Here is a 25,552-nt window from a genome sequence, read left to right as displayed (position 1 = left end):
TTATTTACATCGCGTGCCCTGCAAAAACTATTGGTGATAGAATAAAATAATGTACTACGACTTTGTAGAACACATTATTATTTTAAAAAGTGTCGCGGCAGCATATGTCTAACTATTATAATTATGTCGCAATAAGTGTTATTTATTTAAAAAAATAAAACAACGTCAAATATCGTTGAATTTTTTGTTAAAGACCCGAGCGGAGCCGGAGCGGGCCGCTAGTATATTTGTGAAGTACTGAAAACTTCGATCTGTAGCATAAATATTAGTATTTATGTAGTCTGTATTCCCCTGTTAAAATAATAGACCAGAGCTAATCTGTTGGGTCACTAAAGAATAAAAAAATGGCATTATTATAGGACCTAAAGCCGCATCAATAAGTCGATTGACAAGTTGAACTGACACAGTAATTTACAGACCTGTAGATAGAAGAGTTTCAATGTGATCTCCTGTATGAGCTCATCGGCGACATCCTCAGGATAGAATTTGGCTCGGAATTTGAACTGCAGTGGATTCTCTTTCTTGACGTCTTGTTGCATCACCTGGAATAATAATATTTATTTCATTATTGTAGTTTATTAAACTCCGATATATTTTTTTAAATAGATTGACAGACAAGCCCTCCAGTTCAGCTCAGTTGTTGTAATTTGGTTGCTGGAGCAAACAGATATCACAGTGCGATCGTGTCCATGAGATCAAGGTCAAAACTTTGTTGGGCTAATGATGTGGACTGTCCTACGCTTTAAGCCGGAGTGCATCACTCGTTCTCGGCAATAATAGACAGGGTGGTCACACCAGCCGAAAGGTTCCAGAAGTCTTTCGCCATACACACTTGAATTGTAAGACAGCTTATAAAAAACTAATAAAAAATGTCTACGATATTACTATTCACACAATTACAATGTAAAACCACTATGATCTTCACTATTTCTGAATACACACGTCCACAATAGCTCTTATGCTACAGGCGAGCCAGTAAAGTCAATGCGACCTTCGTCAAGGACTGTGCCATCAACACATTGCCGGCTGCGGGCAATTGTGAACACTATGTACTTACTAAGTCCAGAACAATAGTAGTACATGTGATCAGTTCGTACGACATGTGATCGCCAGAGGCAAATTCGACATTGGTGCATCTAACTCACTTCATTAATATGTGTATTCACAAATAGTTGAAGCATATCGACGCTTGAAAGGCAAACGTGACTAAGCGACAATGCGTGAACTTTACAGTAGACTAATTTAAAGTTGAAATTAATTTAAAATATAACTGAGAAATACCTGAACAAACTTATATTTTAACGAATCTAGCTGTAGGATTGAAATGATTTGAATAGACCTAGAAATATATATTTTTTGCGCATCGAATATGGTTATTGCCTATCATTTATGTACAAAGCAGTTATTGTCGCTTAGTCACGTTTGCCTTTCAAGCCTAGATGTGTATATGTATGTTTATAAGCATATGTATATGTATTATAAAACAATAACACTCCTTGGAGCTCGAGGTATTGATGGAAGCATATCTCACCCAACTGGAGAATGGGAGTGACCCTGACTTCGTTGTGTGCCGATGTATCCAGGGTAAGCGTTAAAAAGGCAACAATTAATTACAATTCAGTTTCAGCTGATTTAAAATTCCATTAACGTTGTATGAAATGTCAATATTCGATTGAAAATATATTTTTTTATACTAAACAATACACGGCCCTTATTATTAAGGGATAATGTTAATACTACCCACAATCTACATAAATTATAATTTGAACAGATTCTTGTCTTTAAAATATATTACCTATACTACTGTACATTTTATCTTTTCTTAAAGTGGTTACCGGTGGTGGGTGGCGGCATTCGCGTTGTAATTTCTATGGGCTCCAGTAACCACTTAAGATCAGGTGGGCTGTGAGCTCGTCCACCCACCTAAGCAATAAAAAAAAGTATGCGGCTTAGTTGCAATTCGTCAGCAATTGTTTGAACTGGCTGCTAGCCGTGAGCACTTGTGACCACAATAATATTTAAATATAGGTGTAAAAGTTAAATATTTGACTCTAAAGTAACATTTCAAGAGCACGATACCTACCTAAATAAGCAAAAAAATATTAATTAGCATAATATTAACAAATTCTTATTGGCATAGCCGAATATTCTAGCAAACATAGCTTGGAACCAGCGCACAACACACATGTTATCAAATTGTCCTCCAAGCCAGAACTTTCCGAATTAGTTCAGAGCAGAAAAGACAGAAAATGACCTACATGCCAGTAGCAAACCTCGCAAACTTACAAATTTCTAAGGGTTTTATTTTCATTACGTGTTCTCATAATTTTTATATTCAAATGCTATACTTCCTTCAAAACATGCTCGTCACAATAAAATTATAAATACGTACGAAAATGAAAAAGAATGTGTATTATTTACGTTACGTAGGTACGTGTATGCGAGAGTACCACAGTCACTGATAAGATAAGTAAATACGATAAAAAAATATATATACGAAAGCGAACATCCGACGAACGTTTTGTATGTACTCGATGTTTACAGAGTACTCTGACCGCGATGCCGAGGGCGGGGACATATTTAAAATTTAATAGTATTTTGAGTCAGAAGAACTGTCATTTTATACGAATCCGTCTAGTTTTTTAAATTGTTTTTTTCTTGTGTGTTTCGAATTTAATTAAATAGATATTATCTATATTTCTATATTAATATTATAAAGAGAAAAGATTTGTTTGTTTGGTTGTATTGAATAAGCTCCGAAACACCTGAACCGATTTAAAAATTCTTTCACTGTTTGGAAGTTACACTATTCCCGAGCGACATAGGCTATGATCTTTTTTGAAAAAAAATTTAGGGATCCTTACTAAAACTCCAATAATGTAACCCAAGGTGTAAAAAAAATACCTAAAATATTCTTTACACCGCGTGCCCTGCGAAAACTATTGATGATAGAATAAAATAATGTACTACGACTTTGTAGAACACATTATTATTTACAAAAAGTGTCGGGACAGCATATGTCTAACTATTAGAGTTATGCCGCAATAAGTGTTTTTTTATTTAAAAAAATAAAACAACGCCAAACATCGTTGAAATTTTTGTTAAAGACCCGACCGAGCCGGTGTAGGCCGCTTGTCCTAAATATTTTCAAATTGATATTTGTAATATCACAATACGAACTAATTACAATTTCACCTTGTGAATCCGATATGGAAATTTATTGTTTGCCATTGAAACACGACATCTGACAAGTGTTTAGCAACTACTTCAACGATAAAGAAAACTATAACATTTTATTCTAAAAATAAAAACCCGAAAATTTTATAAATACCTTTAATTACCAGTTATTGTGGAGCTTATAAAATTAAGTCACACAACTTCACTATCATAGACATGTATTATCTTAGCTTACACTCAAAGACGTGAGCGATTGTAGGCAAACGAATCTTTTCATTTATTATTTAAAGTTTTTTTGGCGGGAACGCGAGGAGTGTGACGTTGCGTGATTGGTTTTATTTTGTCTATTTAGTGTTTCTTCAGGTTTAAATGTGTAATAATGGTGGTTTATTAACTGTTTAATATCTGTGAAAGTGTACAAATGTGGGAAAATGAAACAAAGCCGCTGAACGTAACTTCTCGGGATCTTCCTTTTGGAACTTTTTAGTCCACTGAAAAATCTCAGTAAATGACCACCATTTTACTGAAATTATATTATATCCCATATCATATCATCTCATTTCATTTCATTTCTTCCCAGTTGATTAATGTCTCAAATTAATCATCTTCATTTCATTTCACTCCATATTATCATTTTTCATAAAAATAAGAATATAAATTAAAATAAGACATGACTTAAAGGTCTTAGTTACCAGGTCATAAAATCCCTTAAAAAATGATGAAAAATTATTATTTAAAATACTAGTACAATCTATGTAAACACCGCGCTCAAATTCAAATTACTCCTAGTCCAAAATCTAGCTCATTCTACGACAAACTCTTAAGCCCTCAAGGTTACCAGATCGTCTCCTCTGTCGTAAGCTGCCTCTTCGTCGTCATCTTCAGGAGTGGATAGTTTCTTGACGGCGGTCGTAATGAACTTCGCCGTCTTTTCCACTAGTGATTCAGGCTTTTTTATGGATACAATTTACACTATTAGATTTAAATGCAGACGAAAGGGTTTAAGTTTTGATTGAAAATTTTTATTACTCGTTCGAAAAATATGAGGTACATCGTTACCCTGCTGATTGTGAACTAAACGCAACTGATTAAGCACTGCTTCAAGATTGGTAAGTATTATTATAAATTCCATCCTATCATAATTATTTTCAAAATTCTTAAATTACAGGTACAAAGTTTCAAACAAATACCATTCTACATCGACTAATGTATAGAAAATAATCCACTATTCACACTATGTACTGACATTAATTTGAATGCCTTGAAAATTACAACTAGCAGATTCACTTGGGTGGTTACCGTTGATTGTGGCCAGTGTTGCCAACTCAGTGGAATTCCCACAAAATTTTAGTGATTTTTTCTAGTGACTTTCGTTGCTTCAGCCAGTGATAAGGTATGAAACTTAACCATTAGCACGATTTACATATTAATTCAGAAATCTCGAATTAATTGCTAAAGAAACATGTGACTGGTTCAGCTGTTATCGTCCAGGAAAGTCGTCGTGGCCTAAAGGATAAGACGTCCGGTGCATTCGTTGTTGCGATGCACCGGTGTTCGAATCCCGCAGGCGGGTACCAATTTTTCTAACGAAATACGTACTTAACAAATGTTCACGATTGACTTCCACGGTGAAGGAATAACATCGTGTAATAAAAGTCAAAAACCCGCAAAATTATAATTTGCGTAATCACTGGTAGGACCTCTTGTGAGTCCGCACGGGCAGGTACCACCGCCCTGCCTATTTCTGCCGTGAAGCAGTAATGCGTTTCGGTTTGAAGGGTGGGTGGGGTAGCCGCTGTAACTATACTGAGACCTTAGAACTTATATCTCAAGATGGGTGGCGCATTTACGTTGTAGATGTCTATGGGCTCCAGTAACCACTTAACACCAGGTGGGCTGTGAGCTCGTCCACCCATCTAAGAAATAAAAAAAATAAATAAAAAGGCAAGCTGCCTACATAGAACTCTACAAACTTATCAATGACGATCATAATCCGTTAAAAATTAAACAATATTATCAAACTAGATGGTTTTCTATAGAGTGCGCAGTTGCGCAGTTGCACGCATTTACGCACAATGTTTGGAGCTGAAAACTTAAATGTCGCCAAATTAAAAGAAAGATGTATAACACAGCAGAATTGCTGCATGGAATGTATTCAGATGACGTCAATTATGCGTGACATTGTATTTATGTATACAATTCTCACTGATTTTCGCAGAGTTATTAAATTATTTGAATCAAAAGCAAATCATTCAAAATTATATGATGAATTGACAAATTTGTATGATATCCTCCTCCTCGAGTCGTGTTCCTCATGTCTGAGGGCCGTGACCACCATCACCCATGAGCTTCAATCTTAAGATCTTTTTCCACTTTCCCCTGTCCACGTAATTAATGTAATGTAATTGTATGATATACTTGTTGCCAAAATAATATTGCCTACCCAGAAAATAGATATTTTTACTCAAAATATTCAACAATTTGTTGATAAGAAATGTTATTTGGGGTACAGATTTGAAACTCAATTGTTAACAATGAAAGAAAAAGGACTTCCATGAAATTAAGAAGAAATAATACGAAATAGGTGTATCCAGTTTAGTGTACATTTGATTCGTGAACTGAAAAACAAGTTGCCCGAAAACTTGAAGCTCATGAAAAATATTAAAAGAATTAGTGTAGATCATGCACTATCTCACAATAAGGAGCCGATCGCTGACCTTGTTAAGAAAAAGCAAGAAGATGTTAGGAAAGTTGACGAGCAGTGGTGTCCATCCATTTACTCAGTTAGAAAAATACAAGTGATTTTTTTTATGAGGTACTGGCCATATTTGCTATATCTTCATTAGTTTTACCGCATTCTAACGCTGACCTAGAGCCATGATTTAGCATGATGAACGTTGTCAAGACAAAACAGAGAGACTGAATGAAGTTAGATTTGCCATTTCCAATTCACACTGTCCGTGTTGGTTTAAAAGGCGAAAGAAAATGCTGCAATAACTACATACTACCAAATAGCGTAGTACAAAAAATTGGAACCAATGAAATGTATTCTGCAATAACAGAAATCGTACATGAATGCGATTCTTCCGAAGATCAGTCTTTATTTTTTTATAATTTTAATACTTCACCTATTATCTGTCTGGCAAAATAAGTCAGTGTTTTTTCTGATGGTTTGAGGGTTTGCCAAATTTGTGGATTAGTTAAAATAAAGTTGACAACACTGGTTATGGCCAACGGCAATCCCGCAGACAAAACCCAAAACGCTGCCTACTAAGGTTTCTTTAGAAGACGTTTCGTATGTAGACGATCGATGTTTATTTTCATTGTAACATTTACAACCACAAGCCGAAAGCCTTTGCTAAGCCTTCAGTTGCACATGTAGCTGGACGCGATAACCAACATTTTTCTCCGTATAGATTCACTGGTAGCCTAAGAGGCTATTCCAGCTTTACGCAGACAGATAGGTGAGTTCAACTGGGTGGGCTTAACTGCACTGTTTCGTAGAATCTACCACCGGATCGGAATCGCGACCCACTGAGAATATCCGACGAGAAACCAATGGGCTCAGACCCAACATTTTCCAATTGCAACACCCAGAATTTTAATTGTAAGACAAGATCCGCTGCTTTTTCAAACGCACCCTATTTTCGGAATTCTCAGTAAACGTTGTTATTCCGAGAGTCGATTTGGAAAGTTGTCAAAACAAACAGTTGAAACTAGTACGAACGATTGAGCATTGGTAATTGACTTTCGAGTACCTTTGATCGTCTACTCGCGCTGTTTTCAATCATTTCGAATACGTTATTGGAAGCGATTATAAACACTCTTTTTAGTCGTATTTGTTAAGCGGCAACCTGGTAGGTCCACCTACACTAGGAAGTGAAGGAAAATAAATATTTCAATCCTTTGTCAGTACTATATTCAAGTCAATTGATATTGATGTGAAGATTTGGATATAATGCTTTGGCTTTCTCAAAATAGTACTAACCTACCATTCGACCAGTATCCCTACTTATTTGATAAGGCACGGGTGGGAACACCATTCTGCTTACTGCTGTTGGAAAGCACTCATGCTTTTCAGTATAAAGGATTTATCCTTTTGGCTTTGGCCTAGAATAGCACCAACCGATCTCTAACTGAGGTTGTCGTAAAAGGCGACGAGGGGAATCATCGCAGAATAGGCCGCGGCGTTCTCTGCGTAATACCATCAGCATACTGTAATCGCCTCTATGCATTTACCAGTGGAAATATGTTTTATAAGCTTGCAAGAGTAGTAACCACACTCCTGCCTTCTTATTTGAAAGGTGGGATAACCGCTATATAATATTATACAATTGAAATGTCGACTTTGCCTCAAATTATCCAATTAACACTAGCTGAGCCGAGAAATCGTTCATCCATTTATGCAGTAATATTTAAAATTCAAAATAAAGATCGCGTATAACGTTGACGACATCTTGAGACATCGCGAGTATGATTGGGCAAGCGTGTCGTGGGAGAGTCGAAAGTGCGGTCGTCGAACTCCCGATCTGCTAACAATCAGCTGTTCTTGCGCGAAACCAATTACCATATCACACACGGCGGGCGACGGCGTCAACAACCTGGTTTACAAACTATTGCTTCACTAGGTATTTTTCTTTGTATCATAAAATCCGTAAAATTATAATTTGCGTAATTACTGGTGGTAGGACCTCTTGTGAGTCCGGAGGAGTAGGTACCACCACCCTGCCTATTGCTGCCGTGAAGAAGTAATGTGTTACGGTTTGAAGGGTGGGGCAGCCGTTGCAACTATACTGAGACCTTAGGACTTACATCTCAAGGTGGTTGGAGCATTTACGTTATAGATGTCTATGGGCTCTAGTAACCACTTAGCACGAGGTGGGCTGTGAGCTCGTCCACCATTCTAAGCAATAAAAAAAAACAGGTCCTTCTTCAAATGAAATTTGAAATGAATCGTCAGCTGAAATTGTCAATGTCCAGTAATCGTCTCACATCTGACTTTAAATTATAAAAGGCGAGCAAAATGTTTAAAGCACGGACGTTAAAAGTGCCCATTTAATTGCGTCGATAATAAGTTGCTACAATGAAACGATTCCTGTTTTATAGGATACATTTTATTCTAAGCAACAGCGAATACCATAAATAGGAAGGTTTTTTGCGAAAACCGCGCTGATGTTGTGAGATGAAAAAAAAAATACAAGTTATTTTTGATAAAAAGAGCTCAAAGGCCCTTAGCGTTTGTTCCAACTTGAGACGAAAGGATGAAATCAAATTTTTTGTGTCGTATAAAAATTGTCCTACCCACCAAACCGAAATATATCCGTACCATTATTAACTAACATTACAAATAGAACTTAAGGTAGTAATTAACGAGATCGGTAGGAAAGTAGGTGAAAGGGCATTTGTAACTCCTAACTCTTATAGACAAAAATTCAATAATTCCTTCCATAAAATATCTAGATCGATAATCGAAAAAAAAAGTGTATTTTTGTAGAAATCGATCGGTCGCATCGTGACGTCAAGCGTACGTGACAACTCTTGATTCAAAGTGAAATCTGTTGAATTCCTATACGTACATAAGACTTGTCCGCGACAAATATAACTACGTTAAGGGCTTTCCCTGACATTAATACTTTTGCCTGTTTTTTTTGTAAGTGCTAAAACAAATTAGCTAGCTAATTAGTGTTAGGCGGTTACTAGGGAACATCTTTTATTGCATAGGTCGACGATGTGGCCCATCTGTGAGCTTAGTGCGAGTTTTTTAACATTCTCGATAGCGTAAAAGTTATCTAAAATTTGTATGCAGTTGGAACAGCGCCCCTAGCGGTAAACGTAAGCAAACGTTCCAGCTCCATACAAATTTGATTTAACTTTGAGTTCGCGCGGGTAGGTATCACCACCCTGCCTATTTCTGCCGTGAAGCAGTAATGCGTTTCAGTTTGAAAAAAAAAAAACCTTTTTTCAGTATTGCGGATTGTAGACGCAAATAAATGAAAAAAGTACAGAAAAAACAGTGTAGCTAAAGTGAAAATCGAACCACTGACAATAACTATTGGAGAAACTACAAAAAGTAATATAAAGTATATATATACGAGATTTTTTTTCTTGAAAGTATAATCATCTACTTTAGATACCACTATTAATAATCCATGTTAATCCTCAGCAGAGCATACAGACCACCCGATTGAAATTATTCATCATCAATCATTACGTTTAAGTCTTGGCCGTTCTACTGCTACCTATAAACTATCAATGTTATCCAAATTGTCGTTGGATACAGAAACCTAATCGACTGAAATCCGACTAAGGTATTCGCTTGGAACCTGTTTAGTATGCGTCAGACCTAAATCAAGTTTACTACAAAGCCGGAGGATATCCGAGCCACATTCTGTTGGCAGTTGGGTAGACGCAAGGTCGTTTTGTGACTAGTGGGTGCAAATGTAGCACATAGCAGATTTTACGGCACGACTATTATTAGCTTCGTGCTTAAACGCAATGTTAATAAGTTAAATTAATACTTAAGAGGCTCATTATAATCTTGGCATAGAGATTAAAGCTGTCAAACTGTTCAAAGTGAAACAGTTTTAATTGCTTTGCCATAACATGCTTTTAAGGAACGATTACCAGACTTTTGCAAAAGCCGAAATCGCGCGCGATTTTAGTCTGCAACGCGCTATCGTAATATAGTTTGAACACCACTAGATTACGACGCACTTTCACCGGCGCGGCACTCCTTAGCGCACACATGTTTGACGGCATCAATGATTGCTACACGTGTATGTGTGATGTGCTTGTGAACGAAGTCCGTGGAACTGGTTTTAATGGACCGACAAGTTCGACAGTGGTCAGTCTATGCTATTCTGAAGAAAACCGCACGATTACTTTTGCTATCGAAAAAAAAAACTGCAGGATTGTAATTTATTTCTTAATGCCAACAGGACAGGACTGACCATACACAAACTTTGTTCCCACCGTTTTTTTTCAAGTCATGATAAGAGCATTAATTTATTGAATGACTAGCTGACCCGGCAAACTTCGTAGTGCCTCAATCGATAAATAAGAGATCTAAGCTTTTGTATAAAATATACTTAACACAAACAAAAGGAATCCGTCCAACGGGGGACGCATCAAAGGAAAAACATTTTTTTTATTTAATTCCGAGCGTTTTCATATTTATCTATCCTTTTAAGCCTTCCCTGGACTTCCACGAATAATTCAAGACCAAAATTAGCCAAATCGGTCCAGCCGCTCTCGAGTTTTAGCGAGACTAACGAACACCAATTCATTTTTATATATAGAGATTGCGAACGGATTTGATTGTATAAGTAGTTTGATATAAGTTGTATGCGATTACATAAATTCGTTGTTGAAACTAAATGCAGTTCGCATGACAGCTGGCAGTTTAGACATTAATTCAAAAATCTATTTCTACGATACGACTACGAGTAATTCTAATAAACGACGAGTATACAAACTTTCTGTAACGATACTGCTGTTAATCTTGCTAAGTCATGTGATAGGTTTTTTACAAATCGATCGATTTTTTGTTCAGTTCAGACATTTATTATTGCGAAATATAATGGCAGAATCGATAGCGATTTTGCTGATGATAAACTGCATTTCGTGAGCCTATAATTAGTGTTATTCGCTCGTACGGGCTCACACAGGCTCCAATGGCATCCAATAAGATGAGAATTATATGACTAGTACAGATGGATGATGGGGTAAATAGTCGCTCAACACAAAGCCTTCTCGAACCTTCCTATTTAGAGACGCGACTTTACATAACAAATGTTTTCAACGTTCGAAGGCAGATAACCTTACAACCCGACTGATGGTGGTGTCCGTCGGTAATGGACATCACACACACCAGAGGCACTGTCAAGCCACTGTCTACTACGAAATTTTTTTACTTATTATTATGTGGTATGCAGATGTCACTACTTCGTAACACTTGTACATTAGTTACACCTGTTGGAGTCAAGGGCAGTCGCTTTATTGTCAGCGCTACGATGGCTCGACTGTGACCTCTCCGCACAATGATCGCATCTGGTATTCGGCGTGGGAACGAGGTCACGCGGGTGGCCGGTCGCGCTTCGATGCCGGCCGGTTCGTGTCTGATCATCAACCTGTCATCCGAGAGATGATCTATAGTTAATCAATAACAAATCACCATTGCCTAATATCGAAAGTATGGTTGTAGCAATCCAGGTAATGTTATCTGAGCATACAATTTATGCCAACAAGTCACCAACGACCCTGCCGTATTTTGATTTAACGAAAAATTATATAATATTTCAACAGGTACCCATTATCTAGCTAAGAACGCTTTGATGGTACAGTAAAACTCAACCTTTGAAAGCACCAAAAGATCAGCACTTCCAAAAATCCACAACAATGTAGATTTCAAAATCTTCAAAAACTTTATCATTATGTTTCTGATGCTCTGAGGACCAGATTACTCGAGATAAATTTAGAGTAAATATCTCATAGGTATGACACAAGACTAGTGTAACGTCATGTGCAATATTTTTTATCAGCGCCTTAGGCGAACAAATACTCTGAGAGATGCTCGGTATTCTGCAGACTTTAGAGCGACCCGAGAGAACTTTTTAATCAATAGATAAGGCGTATGACCATTGACTAAATACCAAATTAGGAAAGACCCGTTATCTAAATCGGCTTATTTGAGGAACTTAAGCGCATTGTAACATTTTCAATTAAGAAATAAATGAAAATACCATATAACTTGTAAATGATTCTCTACAGAAACAGGTATTACCGTGATAACAAACTGTATTCACTCTTAGGGCAATCTGTCACGAGCGCTCGCGATTAGGTTAGGTAGGAAAATGAAAAGAAGATACTACCAGCAAATGGAAAGTGGTTACAGAGGGTGGGAGGATATTTAATTGATTTCAACATAATATTTATCGATTATAAATAACCCAATATTAATTGATTTCAACATAATATTTATCGATTATTGTGCAGGACGAAATGGGGTTTTTTATAGTTTAAGAAACAAATAGATTTAATTTAACCGTTAATAAGTGATTACGTAATAAATGTATAATCTTAAGTTATTTTATAGTCAATATGTTAGTGTATCAGATCAGAGAATGTAAATAGACCAATAGGAACGATTTGTGGAGCGCTTTCACTACGGTAACATACAGATCAAGGGACCCTCCAAAGTGGCGCGTCGATAGCGCGTCGCGAGATGGGGTACTGAAATAAATATAAAAGGATGGCCATTTATAGGCAAAAACAGTTCTCAGCGAATCTCCGACATAGAAACATCAAGAAACAAACAGTTCTCAGCCGATCATCAAGACAGAAACAGTTCTCAGCCGATCATCAAGACAGAAACAGTTCTCAGCCGATCATCAAGACAGAAACAGTTCTCAGCCGATCATCAAGACAGAAACAGTTCTCAGTGGATCTTCGACAGAAACAGTTCTCAGCAGCTCTCCGACACAGAAACATCAGCAAGACAGAAACAGTTACCAGCAGTTCTCCGATAGTACAGTTACCACCAGTGAATCAGCTACCAGTGAACCAGACAATTACCTGTGAAACCTCGCTACAGAAGCCGATACCCATCGAAAGAAACAGCCGTCTTCTACCAGCGCACAAACAGACAGCAGAAAATATTATTACACGACTCGGAAACAGCCATACAGACCGGGTCGTGTACATTTCATGGTCCATTCGAGCCGGATAGAGGACACATTTCATTATTCTCTCGAGCCGGGTAAAGGATACATTTTGAAAAAAGGAAACTGGAACAATGCCGATAACGCGGTCAACAGGAAGAGGTCGGATCGAAACTAAACAATCGCCGCCCTCAGAAACCACAGCTACAATACAGAGCGTGTGGACAGAAACAACCGCGAATACCGTCATGAGTCTGGTAGCCCCCACAGCAGAATCATCGTGCGCAACAGCCAACATGGAAGCCACGATGAAAGTCGCAGAGAAACCTGGGAACTCAAAAACAGAGGCCGTCAAACAGTATATAGCCAAACAGAATGACGTGCCAACAAAACAGCGCGCCGGTACAGTCAAAACTGACCGGTCGCGAAACAGAAAAGAACAGAAGATAGCCAAAGCTAGAGAAGAGCTCGCCCGCCTACAAGTGGAATTGGCAGCCGCCCGACTGGCCACGCTCGAAGCTGGATCTGATGACGAAAACAGCGAATCAGAATACAGTAAGTCAGAACTCGATGAAAGAGTGGGCACATGGTTGGAAACTCAACCCACAAAAACGGAAAATCACGACCGACATAATGAAACACCGGCGGGAGCCTGCGACAAACAAGACTTCTCAGATCTAACCGCAGCAATAACACTCGCCGTCAAAGCCGCCCGTGAACCAAGATACACAGAATTGCCAATCTTTAATGGAAATCACCAAGATTGGCTATCCTTTCGTGCAGCCTATCACGAGACGATGAATTCATTTACAAAAACAGAAAATATAAACAGACTCAGAAGGAACCTGAAAGGAAGGGCAAAGGAAGCCGTTGACGGATTACTTATAACAAACGCTGATCCGTTCGACGTCATAAGAAGTCTAGAAGCGCGATTCGGAAGACCGGAAACGATAGCCATAACGGAGTTAGACACGCTACGAGCTCTGCCAAGACTAACAGAAACACCAAGAGACATTTGTATATTCTCCAGTAAGGTGACCAACGCCGTAGCTACGCTTCGTGCATTAAATTGCACACATTACTTATATAATCCGGAAACTACCAAAACAATGTTAGAAAAACTCACACCAACACTACGTTACCGATACTACGACTTCACCGCGATACAACCGAAGGAGGATCCGGATCTGATTAAATTTGAAAAATTCATGAAAAGAGAAGCCGAACTGTGCAGCCCTTATGCACAGCCCGAACAGGCGGGGCACTACTCGCAGCCCGCACAACACAACAGACGCACACAGAACGTGCACATAGTCAGTGAGAAGCCATCACGAGCTAAATGTCCGGTATGTAGCAACACTGAACACACCACAACAGGCTGTTACATCTTCAAGAAGGCAGACTCAAACACAAGATGGGACATCGCCAAGAATAAACACCTGTGTTTCCGATGTCTACAGTATAAGAATAAAACCCACAACTGCAAACCGAACACGTGTGGCATCAATGACTGCAAATACACTCACAACAAGATGCTGCACTTCGACAGAAAAATTGAAAAAACAGACAAGAGTAACAAGGAAACAACAGAGAACATTAATTCCGCTTGGACCGGAAAACAGAAACAGTCCTATTTGAAAATAATCCCAGTCCAAGTACAAGGACCGATAGGCACGGTTGATACATACGCGCTGCTCGACGATGGATCAACGGTAACACTGATAGACGAAATCATCTGCAAGAAGACTGGAATAACAGGACCAATCGATCCGTTACACATACAGGCGATTAACAACATAAAATCAACGGAAACAAGGTCAAGAAGAGTCAACCTCACGCTCAGAGGCCTCAACAGTCGAAAAGAAATAATACAAGCGAGAACAGTTAACGATCTACAAGTAACAGCACAAAAAATACCAAAGGAACAGATAGATGAGTATTCACACCTACGAGACATCAGTGACATCATCACGTACGAGAACGCGAAACCTGGAATCCTGATTGGCCAAGACAACTGGCACATGCTACTAGCTTCGAAAGTTAGACGAGGCAACAGGAATCAGCCAATAGCGTCACTGACACCTCTAGGCTGGGTATTGCATGGAGGTCGCACTCGTACCCTAGGCCACCATATAAACTACATAAATCATGCTAGCGAAACCCAGGAAGATGATAAAATAGAAAATCTGGTAAAACAGTATTTCGCTATGGATGCGCTATGCATCACACCAAGAAGACCAAAAACAGACCCAGAGGAACAGGCGCTTCGCATCCTCAACAGCAATACAGTCCACACAACAGATGGAAGATACGAAACTGCTCTGCTCTGGAAAACAGATAATGTCAGTCTACCAGACAACTACAATAACTCGTTAAAGCGACTGGTAAATATAGAAAACAAACTCGATCGTAATCCGGAACTGAAACAGAAATATACAGAACAGATGGAAGCACTCGTCGCGAAAGGCTACGCCGAGCCCGCTCCAAAAACAAAAACAGAGAACAGAACGTGGTATCTACCTCACTTCGCCGTGAACCCCCTGAAGCCGGAAAAACTCCGAGTCGTCCACGATGCCGCCGCCAGAACAAGAAGGGTAGCTTTAAATGATATGCTGCTTAAGGGACCGGACCTACTCCAATCACTACCAGGAGTGATAATGCGATTTAGACAGCATAATATAGCAGTAACAGCAGACATCAAAGAGATGTTCATACAAGTGATATTGAGACCTGAAGACAGAGACGCGCTCCATTATCTCTGGTGCAAAGATCAGCGAGATGACAAGCCTCCAGAAGAAAACAGAATGACCTCGTTGATCTTCGGTGCGTCAAGCTCTCTTTCCACAGCGATATCTGTAAAGAGCTTGAACGCCCAGAATTATGAAGCCACGCACCCGGAGGTGGCAGCCGCAATACAGAATAAACACTACGAAGACGACTACTTAGACAGTTTTAAAGGTTTAAAAGATGCAGTGCACATAACTACAGACTTTCGTCGAAAACACGAAAGAAAGCCGACCTCGAAGACCTTCTGGACCGATAGTAAGATAGTGTTAAGATGGACAAGAACGGGATCACACTCGTACAAACCATACGTCGCCCAACGCCTGACAGCTACAGAAGACAGTTCAACAGTAAACGGGAGACGATGGTTACCCACGAAGCACAATACAGCCGACGACGTGACTCGAGACGTCCCAATGTCGTACCAAAATGAACATAGATGGTTCAGAGGGACAGAATTCCTACGCCAACGAGAGGACTCCTGGCCGACGGAATCGGCGTCAGAAACTACAGAACCGATGGATGAAGTAAATATAGCAGCTGCAGCACCGGCGGGAGCTTCATGGCCGAAGCGTCGCCGTGAAAAGTGGAAATGCCTGCCACGAAATACACGCATGCGAGGGAAAAGTGATAGCGACATATCCAGGTCCCGACAACGTGGGGCGCATCGTAGACTTCAGAACCAAGGGTGGAGTTCTACGGAGACCAGAACGAAAACTACTGATCCTGCCCATCGAAGAATACCATCCTGCACCGAGAAGAATGCGACTGACTCGCACGGCGGGAGTAATGTGCAGGACGAAATGGGGTTTTTTATAGTTTAAGAAACAAATAGATTTAATTTAACCGTTAATAAGTGATTACGTAATAAATGTATAATCTTAAGTTATTTTATAGTCAATATGTTAGTGTATCAGATCAGAGAATGTAAATAGACCAATAGGAACGATTTGTGGAGCGCTTTCACTACGGTAACATACAGATCAAGGGACCCTCCAAAGTGGCGCGTCGATAGCGCGTCGCGAGATGGGGTACTGAAATAAATATAAAAGGATGGCCATTTATAGGCAAAAACAGTTCTCAGCGAATCTCCGACATAGAAACATCAAGAAACAAACAGTTCTCAGCCGATCATCAAGACAGAAACAGTTCTCAGCCGATCATCAAGACAGAAACAGTTCTCAGCCGATCATCAAGACAGAAACAGTTCTCAGCCGATCATCAAGACAGAAACAGTTCTCAGTGGATCTTCGACAGAAACAGTTCTCAGCAGCTCTCCGACACAGAAACATCAGCAAGACAGAAACAGTTACCAGCAGTTCTCCGATAGTACAGTTACCACCAGTGAATCAGCTACCAGTGAACCAGACAATTACCTGTGAAACCTCGCTACAGAAGCCGATACCCATCGAAAGAAACAGCCGTCTTCTACCAGCGCACAAACAGACAGCAGAAAACATTATTACACGACTCGGAAACAGCCATACAGACCGGGTCGTGTACAATTATAAATAACCCAATATTAAAAACAATGATTGGCACACATAATTTCATCGACATTAATCAAATCCAAAGGAATATTAAAATCTTCACATTTACATAGATTTGTGAGTATGTGCGTCAGTTTGGACATTGCTTCTGAAGCCATCATATAGACAAACTGATCAATGTTCACGTTTTTGGGGGTCGTATCATTTCTACAAATTCAATATGACGGGTTTTAGATTTCTGCCGTCTGGTTCTTGATTATCTTACGTTAAATATTAACACAAAAGGAAGGCTTGGAGTCAGGACGGTTCTTTCTTTCACATCATTAGCTGATGACAAAAACGCACATTCCTAGAGCGTTAGCGAGATCGCGTGTCGCGAGTGCAAGAAAAACGACATGTGAACAACAGAGATGAATGTTTGTTTTGAAATCATAGTTTTAAATTGATGATATCGCGTACACATAATATGATTTACTGTACTTATTATTACGATATTATTACATTGGCTATTGTTAAATAGTCTAGTAAGCTTGGAAACGAACTTCTTCGACATTTTGAATTAACTTAGTGGATCGATTTTCAGAAAGGAAATTAATTTTATTGCCAACATCACAATGCCACTTATTCCTAGAGAAATAAGTTGATTCTTTATAAATTTGCCATTTGAACTTATAATAAATGATTGGTGAATCATATTTAAGAGCGGATTCTATCGTTCATCAAGTTAATAAGCTAATAAACCAAGTAATATTCGGCGAAATAGCGTTACACATGATTCACTCAATAAACGCGAAACAGATGTTAGCGGTTGGGTCCAATTTATAAACTAATTATTTTTACAAGTCTTTTATGTGTAGATTTTTGTTTCATTTTCTTAATTAACACTTCTATAATATAATGCGCGAGCTTTGAGCAGCTGCCTCGCTCTCAACATTTACAAAATTTAGGACAACATTTTAAGTTTTTTTTTTCGCTACATAACCGCTGTTAGCGTAAGGGGCTATTTCAGCTACGCTCAGAGAGGCGGTTAAATACATTACAATATTAAGACCAAACATTTTTTTTTTCACAATTATTTGTATATAATATACAGTTTGGCATCGCCTTGGCCTTGCCCTTGATATTGCTGATGTCCATAACCGACGGTGAGTACTGACAGTTGGGCATACAATAACAATAAAAAACACGCGAGCGTATTTCGCGTTTTTTATAATAGTATTTTACTATCTGTCTGAAAATCTACACCGGTTGAATAATTACAGTCTGCATAAACAAACTTACAGATAAGTCTATGATCTAATCTGGTTCTACTGTATACGCAGAACCCATACGTGCCGTGCCCATAGGTTTCGAAACCTCCTACGCTCTTTCCATTGAAACCGCCATTCCACAAGTGTGAAGTGCGACACACCTCACACAATAGACGATTTACTTTAATAACACATAATCTTGTTGTACAAGACAGTTTCGTTTGGGAAAAGTACATTCAAAAACCCATGATGACCATAATTTTGTTTGTAACAAGCGAAAACTATTTAAAATTGTTGTTTTAATAGCCTTTAATGAGGCAAGGGAAAGCGCATAACGAAGTTTTGTATAGAGATTCAAACTTTTTTAACGATTTACTACTACTTACTGCGCATGGAAACCAAAAATATTCATTATTTTACTTCGGCAAGAAAACACCGGAAAAAGATCATCATTACACAATAATTTTTTTTTTTTTTTTTATTGCCGTATAGGCAGACGAGCATACGGCCCACCTGATGGTGAGTGGTTACCGTCGCCCATAAACTTCAGCAATGCCAGGGGCGGAGCCAAGCCGCTGCCTACCGCTTAATACTCTCCACAAGCCTCGTTTGAAGAAGAACATGTCATAGCGCTCGGGAAACACCGTGGAGCTCATTCCATAGCCGGATGGTACGTGGCAAAAAAGATCTCTGGAAACGCACTGTAGATAAACGTAGTGGCTCCAGGTAGTATGGAGTATCATTAAAATTTTATTTATCACCTTCAAAGTATGCTCCTCCAGAACTGATACACTTGCGCCAACGAATAATCAGTAACAACGCGTTTCGTGAATGTTGGATCTTCAAATGTAATTCAAATTGGGCGCCAAAAAGGGAATAAATAGTGTGCCAATCTAACAACAGCAGCAAAAAAATGAATTTGGAACCATAGACAAATTCTCGATACTCTTTTTGACAGAATCTATTATTTTAGCTATTGATTCGGTAAAAATATGAAGATTCTAGAAGATTGTAAGGAATAAGGAAGGATTGAGAAGAAGGATGTTTGAACAATTATGTGTTTATAGTATTATTTATGAAGCTAATCGTACTATAAACAATATAAACAACATGATAAAAAACACTTAAACCATCGGTCCTTGAACAGAAACATCCGTTCAGAGAAAGGTCGTCATTTGCTAAATTTTTTGGTCGAGAATTTTGGACACGTTGAAAATGGAGCCGCAAAGACTTTCTTTTTAAGCATCGCAAATTATACCCGGAAAATATATGAACAAACGACGTATGTATTTAAGTGAGCGATTTTTGCGCATGCGCATCATTAAAAAGAATTTTCATTTAGTTAAAATACAAATATTGTGGAAACAAATGATAATAATAAGCACACATGTAATACATCAGTCATTGAACTGATTTCAAAGTGCGGGGTGATTTTTTTGTGCAATCATGATCTCATCCACACGTGGGATAGATATGAGCGATGAATTATGGTAGTTCTAAATGTTAAATTATTATAAACAAACCACATTTGGGAACTGTAACCTCACTATCTTAAAATAGAACTGATATATGAACTGAAGTCCTTACAGAGAGATATCTTTTTTTAATATTTTTTTTATTGCTTAGATTCTTAGATGGATGGACGAGCTCACAGCCCACCTGGTGTTAAGTGGTTACTGGAGCCCATAGACATCTACTACGTAAATGCGCCACCCACCTCGAGATATAAGTTCTAAGATCTCAGTATAGTTACAACGGCTACCCCACCCTTCGAACCGAAACGCATTACTGCTTCACGGCGGAAATAGGCGGGGTGGTGGTACCTACCCGTGCGAACTTCCAAGAGGTCCTACCACCAATGATTACGAAAATTATAATTTTGCGGGTTTGATTTTTATTACACGATGTTATTCCTTCACTGTGGAAGTCAATCGTGAACATTTGTTGAGTACGTATTTCAATAGAAAAATTGGTAACCGCCTGCGGGATTCGAACACCGGTGCATCGCTATATACGAATGCACCGGACGTCTAATCTTTTAGGCCACAACGACTTAGATTCGATTTGACGGTGAACAACATTGGGTATGCCGGTTGGACTGGAGTATTTGGGGTTGCGGGGGAGCAATAGTGAACCCGTAGCATAATAAAAGGGAAAAGCGCTCGGTGCAGCGGTGTATTAGTTTCTAGTCATGCAATTATGCCAAAAATCAAATATGACAACTAGAATATTTCTGTTCTGAAGGTCCCTTCAGCACTATGACACGTTTTAGATTAGGAGATAACATCCATAAGCCATTTTTCATTAAGCGAACAAAACTGGGAAAAGGCTACATTCAACTGTGGACATCGATTGCGATATGTACTGTGTCATGATGGTAAAACTATTAATGAACCCGACAAACAATGACTCAATCTTATGACGTTTTGGACATGAGATCATATCGCCTGAGTAATGTTATAAAAATTTATTAGCATAAATTTTCTTAATGTTACAAGATTAATACGAGCAATAAGTGTAAAGGCTATTAACGATTCAACAGTTTAAGGACGCTAAAAATTAGAGAATAAACTTATTTAGACTTAAGAAAAACCATTAGCAAGGTATTGGGAAAAGATGATTGACATTTTTGCATTTAATCACGTTCCAATGAGCTAAGAAGAAATTTCATAGTGCGGTTAATTCATCCAAAAATCAAATCAATGTCGTAATCCGTTTTAGAAAGAAAATACCACGGTCGCAACTTAGTATTTACCTTTAGAATGTTAATAACTGGAATTTGTTATTTCATCATATGAATGAAGATTGGGCAAGACCCGTGCGCGTTGACTGGTTTTGGCAAGTCTTTCTTTATCTCATGTTTCACCTGTTGCACGTCTTAGGATGACATACTATTCCAATTGAAACATCGATTTTGACTTAGGATGTAGTAAGGACTTTGTTGCTTTATCTGTAGGCTCCGATAACGAGTAGAATACTAGGTACGGATGTAAGTCGTGAAATCGTGTGTCCGGTCTGTCGTTGGATTGTTGGAAAATCACCATTACTGTCCACGCGTTGCGTGTTGTATCTTTTACTTTCATTTACGCACACACACAAACAATGATCTAGATATTAATTAAAACGACCGGAGCGCACCAATGTATGGCGTCCGTGAACCGATGGGTAAAACAACCGGTGTATTTGTATCCAGAAATGTGTTCAAAACTTACGAAGTACAGATTTCATTGGTCAAGGTCGTTGGCGACATTCACGGTTTTAGATCAAACTCGAAGGTGATAAAAAAGGGTGGTCACGACCCTCAGCAGTGAGGAATACGACGCAAGGAGGCGGAGATCAAACTCTTAGTACCGGACAGCTTATAAATATGTATGTAAGTTACTATATATGTAAATAGAAACATACTTTTTTACTGGTGGTGGGACGTATTGAGAGTCCGCGCGGGTAGGTAGCATCACCCTGCCTATTTCTGCCGTCAAGCAGTATTGCATTTCGGTTCGAAGGGTGGGACAGCCGTTGTACTGTAAAAACTGAGAGCTTAGCACTCATATCTCGAGGTGGGTGGCGGCATTTACGTTGTAGATGTCTCCAGATGATAGCTCCGGTAACAACTTAAAACCAGTTGCAATAAAATAAAAAAATATTTACAAATATAGTTTCACAGCGTTGCTATTGACCTGTTATCGGTCACATTCCACGATGAACAATGTACAATACGAAACATCATGTGTTTTAACGTTACAAGCTAACAGCGCTGGGCTAGTGTCGTGTAGCCAGAAGTCGTTAAACATTTAATTCAATTAGCACGACCGCGTGACGTAAGCATTACGTTATGAAATATTAGCTAGCGTCTGTGTCGTTGTGCGTTTAGTTTTCGAATTCCTAATATTGGTAAAACGAGCCAGGATTGAACGATTTACTCTGGTGGTAGGACCTCTTGTGAGTCCGCGCGGGTGGGTACCACCACCCCGCTTATTTCTGCCGTGAAGCAGTAAAGCGTTTCGGTTTGAAGGGTGCGGCAGCCGTTGTGACTATACTGAGACCTTAGAACTTATATCTCAAGGTGTGTGGCGCATTTACGTTGTAGATGTCTATGAGCTTCAGTAACCACTTAACACCAGGTGGGCTGTGGCTCGTCCACACGTGTAAGCAGTTTAAAAAAATTAAAAAAATAAAAATAGACCAAAAAGCGTTTTGAACATAAGTCGATACTGATAATGAAGAGTTTTGTCAAATCATCACCAATAGAACAAGCTTCAACCGATGTAAATTTACATTTCAGGGCCATAGTTAAAGCTATTTCTAAGAGTTCCAAACTAGATGAGTTAGGAATTCAATGTTCAAGAGATGCAATCCTATCATTTCAGCTTTACCTAATAGATCGGCTCGAGAATGCTACATTATCGTGTCATCGTCAGAAATATAGCTTCTTGCCAAATTTTAAGCCGATGTCACAATTAGAAGCGGATCATCCTTGAATTAAGTTGAAGATTCCTTTGCATTCATGCATAAAGAACTATGTATATTATTTTTTCTAATTTTTTTTATGTCGTTGATTTTAGGTAACATTGCTAAAAGCCGTTGAGTTTTCGTTACAAAAAAAGAGTCAATTGTTAATGATTTTATAGAACTCAGAAGTTGACTTACTTTTATTGTAAAGTTACGTTCTATAGGCAGATCTAGAACCCACTATCTATACCTGCCGTATCTGTCGACGCGTTATTCGAGAAATTTCCATTTATTTTAATTAACACAATTTCCGTTTACGACTACCACTTACTAATTTATAGGTGAATCATCTGTCATTTAATGTGTTTATTTCAAATGCAGTAATAATGAGAAAGAGACACTAAACTGACATTCATATTACAATTTCCAGGATCAATTTGAAGCCATTCGGTAGTAAACAGGAGATCTTATCTCTATCCTAGAAATATCTTATTTGAAGAAATATATCACATTTATACAAATAAATAAATAAAAATAGAGTCTCTGTTTGTAATAATAAAATAACTATTTACTAAATGCGTAAGAATGTATACACAGTACATATACCAGAATAACATTTTTTATTTATTTTGTCTGTCTGTTTGTTCCTGCTAATCTCTGGAATGGCGGAACCGATTTTGACGGGACTTTCACTGATAGGTGGCTGATGATATAAGGAGTAACTTGGGTTACTTTTTTAGACTAGCTTCGCCCCGCGGCGTCACCCCCGGTACGACAATGACCGCGAGTAACATCAGCTAGTTTATTACTAAAAAAAAACTTTAACAATCTCAATGTGCTTATTAATTGACCAGTTAACATTAACACAAGTCTATTTTAGTGGCACCATATTAAAGTGTTGTCATCACGAGGAAATCGTGTACACAAAACTCATTTAACTTGAAAAGCAACACTAAGAGAATTCTACGAATTGAGTATTATTTACATTACCAGGAACATGGAAGTCAGTTAAGTACTCATGTGCTTTGAAGGAATGACGTCATAATACCACATGTCCCTTAATTTAAAATGATTACTAATGATGACAATGATGTTGGCACCCAAAATTAACGCAACAACAGCGTCACTCGAGCAATACATTTCTTTAATAAGATAACATACTTGCTGATTATCTATAACATGACTAAGAGGGTAAACGTAATATCGGCGAGCCTATTTTTTATTGCTAGACAGACGAGTCTACAGCTCACCCGACGGTAAGTCTTCGTCGTTCACGGATATTAGTAAGGGTACACACATAAAGATACATTTATTTTATCTATGTATGTGATCTCAAAAAATATAAATAAATAAACTGAATAAAATAATCCTCATTAGTCGTTGCTTTAATGAATAATAAATAAGTTTTCAACGCTGTCTTTTTTAATACTGTATAAACTATTATATGTATGTATGTGTGTATATATGTATGTATGTATATGTGATTTTGTATATATAATATGTAGATATACTTTTTTTTGTATGTATTCGTAACCTAATATAAATTTCATTGCACCTACCACTATTTACTCTGCACTACCTTTGGTTGACTGGTAGAGAATGCCTTAGGCATTAAGTCCGCCAATGTAAATTTTACATGAAGTGTAATAAATAAATAAATAAATAAATAAATAAATAAATAAATATATCCTTAAAAATCTCTACTGTCCTATTTATTTACATTTTCGACGAAGCAAAATCGACTTAAAATTCTGGGTTACTGATACGTATGCATAGACTACACAGCACGAATATTTGTGAAATACGTCAAGTCTTAACTTACTAGCGTTGTAATAATGTTACATAGGTATTTAGTCAGAAATCGCGACATGTCGCTATGCAACGACAATCGTGGAAGCGAGGTCGTGTTCATATCTACTCACACGTAGAAGCGTTACGTAAGTCATACGCACACACGTAAGCGCACAAGACATGTACAATAATCCGTGGTCGGGTCGCGTCGAAAACCCTTATGGAATACCGACATGCCGTGCAAACCAATCGAATGTCGATTCTTTTTAACTTTCCTAATTACATAATGAATTATGCCGTGACGTGACGGTTATTCCAAATCGATGTGGACTTTAGTCTTTTTTTTACACAGCCCACCTGGTGTTAGGTGGTTACTGGAGCCCATAGACATCTACAACGTAAATGCGCCACCCACCTTGAGATATAAGTTCTAAGGGTCTCAGTATAGTTACAACGGCTGCAGTATAGTAACCCACCCTTCAAACCGAAACGCATTACTGCTTCACGGCAGAAACGGGCAGGGTGGTGGTACTTATCCGCGCGGACTCACAAGAGGTCCTACCACCAGTAATTACGCAAATTATAATTTCGCGGGTTTGATTTTTATTACACGATGTTATTCCTTCACCGTGGAAGTCAATCGTGAACATTTGCTGAGTACGTATTTCATTAGAAAAATCTCTTGCTATTCTAACGATTCTTGCCGAAAAGCAGTCATGAGTGATTCTTGATAGATATTATACCTACCCTCCAAAATACAAGAATATATTAGTTCATCCTCACTTCACCTGTAGCGATCACCATATTATTATGTCATATAACGACTGCTAATACAGCTAACATGAAAACGCGTTAAATGCCTTACAATTACTAAATTAGACTTCTACCGGTTTATCGTCTATTATCTAATCTATGGGTTGTATTAATAGCTAGCGTAACATTTTTAATGAGG

At 38.4% G+C, this 25,552-nt stretch overlaps 1 protein-coding gene across 3 annotated transcripts in view; it reads right to left on the bottom strand.

The window, feature by feature from the left end:
* The window catches only part of LOC101741026 (moesin/ezrin/radixin homolog 1), a 70,855-nt gene that overhangs the window by 8,999 nt on the left and 36,304 nt on the right, over window positions 1–25,552 (bottom strand). For all 3 annotated transcript variants that reach the window (XM_004931148.5, XM_062670252.1, XM_004931147.5), the window contains one exon: window positions 420–542. In XM_004931148.5, the coding sequence (XP_004931205.1) occupies window positions 420–542 (123 nt within the window). The remainder of the gene's footprint in view (window positions 1–419; window positions 543–25,552) is intronic.

Source organism: Bombyx mori, chromosome 9 (assembly GCF_030269925.1).
Source record: "Bombyx mori chromosome 9, ASM3026992v2".
In the NCBI taxonomy this organism is placed as follows: domain Eukaryota; kingdom Metazoa; phylum Arthropoda; class Insecta; order Lepidoptera; family Bombycidae; genus Bombyx; species Bombyx mori.
This window is presented reverse-complemented; position numbering and strand designations above follow the sequence as displayed.